Source organism: Oculina patagonica, unplaced genomic scaffold, assembly GCF_052425735.1.
Source record: "Oculina patagonica isolate OP01 unplaced genomic scaffold, crgOcupat unplaced944, whole genome shotgun sequence".
Classification (NCBI taxonomy): domain Eukaryota; kingdom Metazoa; phylum Cnidaria; class Anthozoa; order Scleractinia; family Oculinidae; genus Oculina; species Oculina patagonica.
The window spans coordinates 1-6,981 of NW_027558849.1; the positions used below are offsets into that span (position 1 = coordinate 1).

A 6,981-nucleotide genomic window follows, 5' to 3' on the forward strand; every position below is an offset into this window, starting at 1 on the left:
TGAAACCAAGTTTGACTATGTTTTCTTACTAGCGTCACAATCTGGCAGACCCCAACCCCCGCCTATTTCATTCAAGAATGGATAAAGAGGAAAGCAAGTACTGGAAGCGTTTTGTCCGAAGCAATGAATTTTGTAAAGAACTTGGTAAGTGCAAACCCAACAGTCTGATCTCTTGTATCTGCTACAGACTGTGAGTCTCTCACTATGTAATTTAAAAATAATATCAGTAAAAAGGTGGAGTTGAGTGTACTGTTGAGGAGGAACATGTATTTGAATATATTTTTTCAAATTAATTTTGTAATTTAAAAATTAATATTTTTTGTACATGTACATACAGCCTGTAATACAACTGTACATGTATTTTGGTATAAAGACAGTGTTACACTGGACAACTTACAACGATGTTATGCGAAAAAATCGAACACCTTGGTACCGGGGATGATTTTTTGCACACCTTTTGACTCGGCAACACCTCCTGAGTTTTTGAACCCAAGTCAAAAACTCGCAACGCAAGATGACAAATATTTAGAAAGTTGGCTCATGTAACAGGGTGTCCAATTTTTCACACAACATTGTTGCGCAAAAAATTGTTGTTGCAGGTTGTCCAGTGTACACTGTAATACCGCCTTAAAAATTCTGTGCATCGAATGAGCGTTCCAGATTCCTTATAACAAAAATGCAGACTCGTCACATTGCAAGCCTATCTAATAGTGGCCACAGGGCTTTGTACAATAAGATAAGATAAGATAAGATAACTTTATTTATACACGGTTTTTCCATCAGTCAATTAAGTTACTGGTCTATCTACCTATCTAACTAACTACAAAAATTTAATAACAACAAATTTAAATAACAAAAAAAGAAAAGTCTGCTTTTCATGGAGGCCGTGTCTAAAATTTACTTAAAATTTAGATATTACTTTTAAACTATGCCGACTTAATTTAGATTTGAAATCGGCCAGTGAAGATGCTTGTCTTAGGTCTAGAGGTATGTTGTTCCACAACTGAGCTCTGCTGTACGAAAAACTTTTCTTGAGATAATCAGTTCGAGGTTGTGGAAGAACTAATTTGTTTTCGGTATTCCTTAAACGACAAGCACTAACATCCTCACAATATACGAATCTTGATCTCAGATAATCAGGAGTCATACCATGTAATGTTTTATACATTAGGATAGACTTCTGTTCCAATCTTTGATAATAGAGTCTTTGCCACCCCAGTGTCCAGAACAAATCATCTAAATTACTATCATAGCTCGCAGACATTAGGGTACGAGCTGCGCGGTTTTGTAGCCTTTGCAGTTTTTCAGAAAGGCCCTTGTTATAACTTCCCCACACTACGTTGCAATAATCAAATTGTGGTTGAATAAGGCTATTGACTCTACTTATGGTAATGCTCATCAACCATTTTGCAGGAAAAGGCATTCAAAGAGAATTGTTCTCAATCTACAAATGTGCAACAAGAATTTTTGACGAGACAAATTATGTTGGAAGGTTAGGGTCAAGAACATACATTTGAATGTGCACATTCATGTATTAACTTTTTATGGGTGCATATTGAATTACAGACTTAGTGTCAGTGTGTTTTCTTCCCACTATATTTTCTCAATTCAATGCCAGAAGTGTTATAAATTTTACCTCACTCAACTTTGTAGATGTCTTTGTTAAGGTAGTAGAACTGTTCAAACTTCAAAAATAAACCATACCTGAATTTAACTCACTCTTTTCAAAGATATTAATGAAGTTAACACAAATACTAGAGATGGGGCTTCGTTTAGCTTAGGAGCTAAACCAAAGTTGGTTGCTACAAGCGCCATTTTGCAACGTTAATGATTAGCGCTCTGCAACCCAAGTCGATATGACCTCGCGTTGACAGCAATGTTACATAAATTGGCTTTTACAACATGCGATTGTATCTTCGCAGTTTGAGTGAAATTTCAGTCAAACACAGCGAGAGTCTTTTGTATTTCGTCTTCAAAATAAAATTCAAAAGCATTGACTAATAATATGTATTTTGTTTGAGCCTTCTAAAGCCCACGAAGAAGCTGTCTTGATATCGGACCCTCACTGAGTCCAGAGAAAATGCAGCGTGAGATCCGTAAGGCAAATGCTAAATCTCGCGTTGCTATGTGTATCCTATTTGTTTACGCCCCCATGTTTTCTTCTCCTTGGTTAATAAGCCTAGTATGTAACTGTTATTTCAAAACGTTGTTTAACTTTAAAGACATTAGTTTTCAAATTGGACATGTTTTGAACAGTTCTGCTACCTTAGGTTAGGGTACAATATGAGAATATGATTCATGAGAAATGTGGAACCTTGTGGAACAACAAGGGTAGCCGGTATTTGTATGTCAAACAAGACCTTGTGGACTTGGTCTTTACTTGAACCTGGTGCTTACTTGTAAATGTTGTGGTTCAAAATTTATCTTTGGTTTAAAATTTTTCAAACCAGTTTGATTTGTATTTCCTTTTGTTTCAGAATATGATAATGAATTTGAGACAATGAATAATGAAAATCAAACTGGTTTGAAAAAATTTAAACCACGGCATATACTCAGTCTGGCAGTTAAAATCAAGAATGGTGTTGTCAACTTTTAGCTGTAGTAAGGGAGAAATGCTGTAGAGCCTTATTCTTATTTTCTTGTTCTTACTGTACTACAGGTACACTGAAGATGAGGTTAAAGAATTGAAAAGGTAAATGACTATTAACTATTAATTTTAACAAATCAAGAAGCTGAAGCCATGTACATGTATTACAGTCATGTAATGAGACGCAACAGGAGTTTGAGAACACAAGAATTTTAGAAACTGCAAACCATGGGCAAGCATTTTCTAGATTTTTCAACTGTTCTCAAATAACTAAAGTGTTTGTGGCAGTTAAATACTATGGTTTTGGCTTAGACTCTATTAATTATGCTGAATGATATAGATTTAACACACAATTTGTTAAAAATATGGCTTTTTAGCTAATCATAGTGCAAACAGAATTGAAAATTGATATGTGATCCGTATCCTTAAGTTCCTAGAGCATGCCACAAAAGACCTTTTTTCAACTCCCAAAATAAAGTTTGTATTCCCATAGAAATACAGTTGCACCTCTTAATACGGACACCAAGGAGACAGAGAAGCCCAGGGGGGGGGGGGGGGGGTACTCCGACTTGTAAATGACGGGGATGATCGAATGAAGGCAAAACTCAGGACCCAAAAAATCCCTAAGTCTCCCGACATTACCTAAAAAAATCCCTGGACCAAAAATAAAATCCCCCCAAAAATCCCTTGTCAAATTACCCTTAAATTGCCAGGAGGGGCAATAACGCTCGAGTTTGCCGTTATTCATCATACCATAAATACGCCAAGGCAGCGCCAACGCACTTTAGTTCGTTTTTAAAACCCAAAAAATCCCGAAATCGAGAATTTCAAACCCAAAAAAATCCTTCGATCATCCCCGTCATTTACAAGCCGGAGTAGCCCCCCTGGGCAGAGAAGAATGTCCATATCATGGTTCACCGCGGTCAAACGTCTCAGGCAGCTTTTTTTTTTTCTATTTCGGCGAATTCGTTCATATTGAAGCGTTAGTATGAGCAAGGATAGATAAAATAGTCGGCTGAGTGTAAACATATTCCATTTCTTAAGGTAGACGAGAAGTTTTTACCTTTTAAATGTTCGCATCCGAGCCAATGTGCTTTGACAAATGGCGCCCACTAGTCCGCATATCGCTATTTTCAAACACGTAGAACTTTTTTAGTAAAGTTCCAAAATACTTAGTAAATCCTCGGGATACCGGTAATGTATCGAACTTTGAACTGTCAAAATTAAAACCTTATCTTTGAAGTACTTTTCTTATTTTTTGCATATTTCCAGGTCGTTTGACCGCCGTCGAATATATGGTGTCCGTATTACAGAGGTAGAGGTTGTATGAATTTTGTCTCTTTTGGACCAGGCGAACTGTTTGTAAAAGGGAGCTCGAGGTGTCTGTATTATAGAGTTGTCCGTAAGGAGAGGTTCGACTGTAGTAAGTCAAAATTGTCTTGAATTAACACTGATTGGTGGCATTTTGACAAATGTGTATTTCCAAAAATTATCCATACATGTACCTCCCACATGGAAGAGACTTTTTCAAACTAAGACCCCCAACCCCCCCCCCCCCCCCCTTCCACCCCTCTGGAAATTCCAATTAAGCTTCATATAAATTATGTTCTCAAAGTTTTTGGTCTCTGAACACCACCCCCCCCCCCCCCCAACCCCCAGGAATTTCCAATCCCTTCTGTGGGGGGAGTATGGACATTTAAATCTGGAACCACACAATACAGGTTACTTGATTGTATCATACAGTATATATTTTGTTTCACAGATTGCATGCAATACATGGATCAGACTGGGTTACTATTGGCCAGTTGATGGACAGGAGTCGTATGTCTGTAAACCGCAAGATTTCAAAACTACCACCCACATGCAAAGGTTAGTAAAAATAATGCAAACCAGGGAGTGATCTTTGCTGAAGACAATGTTTCATTTTCTTTACTTGGCTAAATAAATATTTCACCCAATTAACAAACAAATGCTGTTTGTGAAAAGAGCATAAAATTATTTTTGTTAATTACAAAAAATGCATTCAAATGTGACATTGTTAAAGATATTTGATTCCAGGCAGTGTAAAAAATGACAGTTAAAAAATGTTTATCTTTTTTAAGATTTAACTTAATTAACATATTGTACTTGACAAATTACTTATCAAAATTTTACCCAGAACCACCCGAATCAATGGACTCAAAACTTGAAAATAGAAAATCTAAGTTCAAGGCTGGATACTTGATGCCTTCGAGTTTTGAGTTTCGAGTTTCCAGTAAAGTCATACAGGTTTCAAGTGACTGTCAATTTACAATTGGCCTGTACTGTATCAATTTATTATTTGCCACTAAATGACCATTATAGTGTTTTTGTTTTTTGTTTTTTTTTTGTTTTAGGTTTTTATTTAAAAAAAAAAACACCTATCAGTCCAATTAGAGTGTGCATCTAATAATTGAGAATGTGTTTTATTTATTACTATGTGTAGATGACAAACAGGAACAGAAAGACAGAAAATGGACAGATGATGAGGTTAAACAGCTTAAAGAAGCTGTGCATTTAGTTACCAACACCACTGATGGGCAGCCAGTTTTTCATGGAATTGACTGGCAAGGCGTGGCCCAAATGGTCAAGACCAGGGGTGCAGAAATGTGCAGAAAAAAATGGTAAAAATGCTTCTACATGTAGCACTTTCAGTCTCAAACTTACAACTACAACTTCTTTTTAATGTTGTCTTTTAATGTTTGACTTTCTCTCATTATAGCAATTTTAATTGAGAGAAAGTCTAACATTATAAGTCTCCTCACCACATCCTACATGTATACTGTAATTATTGTCCCTTTTTTATGGGGTAAAAAATAACCTTTCCTTACAGATTGCCAGGGCGGCACAGTGGTTGAAATGGTTAGTGTGCTTTCCATTTGGACCAAGTTGTCCAGGTTCGTGCCCTGACCAGGGTCATTGTGTTGTGTTCTTAGTTGGGCAAGTCACTTTACTTTTACAGTGTCTCTCTTATTAACCAAGGTGTATAATATTAATGGTTACTGGTGAATTTAATGCTGGAGGGGTTGGTGGGGGGAGGAGAAGGAGTAACCATGCAATGGACTAACATCCCATCCAGGGAGGAGAAGAGTGATACTGCTGGTCACTACACACTATGGAAACCAGGATAAGCCCTGTCACCCAACCTTACAGAATGTCAAACATTTTGTTTTAAGGTTGGGACACACTAGGCGACAAGTCGCAGCGACAGGTTGCTGGGACAAGTCGCTCCGTGTGTACTGCTTCAAAGCGAGTCGCTGCGACAAGGCACTTGTTCAGTGCATACGCAGCGACTTTGGAAGAAGGGGAATGTGAACTTGTTTTCCAATTCAATAGAACAAAAATACACAACGCTTTCTCATTGGTTAATTTATATTTTGTCGCAGTGATTTGTTACAGAGGCGTACACACGCGGCGACAATACTGTTATCCGTCATTTTGTCGCTGCGACGTGTTGCACAAATTTAATTGAATTCGTGCGACACATCGCAGCAACAAAATTCTGTCGCAACGACATAGGGTGTCGCAAGAATACACCATGTCACACGAGGCGGCGTGTTGCAGCGACTTGTCACCTAGTGTGTCCAGACCTTTAATGTTAACAGTAGTTCTTAGACTGTATCGTACGTTCCAAGCTGATGATTTACTATATTCTCATCACCTGTTTGTTAAATTATGCGATGTTTTTGTTAAGAGAACTTGAAGTTTGATCACTCGTTCCCCTGATCTACTGTTCCATTATGTCTTCTTTAATCAGGTTAAACGGGTTGTGCTGGAGCATGGCTGAAAATAAGACAGAAAGCAAGTGGACGAAAAATCATGAGCTCAAACTTATAACAAGGTGAGAAGACTTGTTAATTACAAATACAGTGCATTTTACTGGTAAACATAGAATTACGTAAACCTACCAACAGCGAACTAATGAATTCAGTAATGGAAATTTAATTTCATTATTGCCTTCAATAGTAACTGTTGTTGCCATCTTTGGAATGAGAAGTTCTCCGCTTGCTCCCGCCCCTCCCCTTCGCGCTCACACTCGCTTCGCTCGCCGATTCTGTCGCTTTTTTGCGTTGGAAAATAGAGAGGCTGTGGACAGTATAAGTATGAAGCAACTAGGAGCATTGTTGTTCCTTCCGGGTGGAATGCTAGTTCATCACAGTCACCCCACCCCCGGATGGAATGCCTCCCCCCCCCGGGCATTTATCTCAGGCTTCCCTGACAATTCGCCAAGCACACATTTATACTTGTGGGTGGAGAAAGCCAGTGCGAAAGTAAATAATATTTTCCCAAGAACACATAGTGACAACGGCAGAGCTCAAACCCAGGCCTCTTGTCAGAAGAGACCTTCAGATCGGAGTACGAATACGTTATTTTAA

The 6,981-nt window shown here is 38.1% G+C and overlaps 1 protein-coding gene across 1 annotated transcript; it reads left to right on the plus strand.

The window, feature by feature from the left end:
- Positions 1-36: 36 nt before the first annotated feature.
- Positions 37-6,446, plus strand: LOC144641435 (cyclin-D-binding Myb-like transcription factor 1; the record flags this gene model as incomplete). Its single annotated transcript, XM_078500452.1, has 6 exons — positions 37-144; positions 1,414-1,492; positions 2,660-2,692; positions 4,350-4,456; positions 5,052-5,229; positions 6,363-6,446. Coding segments are annotated over exons 1-6 (548 nt in total), but the record flags the coding sequence as incomplete, so codon positions are not given.
- Between the last annotated feature and the right edge of the window lie 535 nt (positions 6,447-6,981).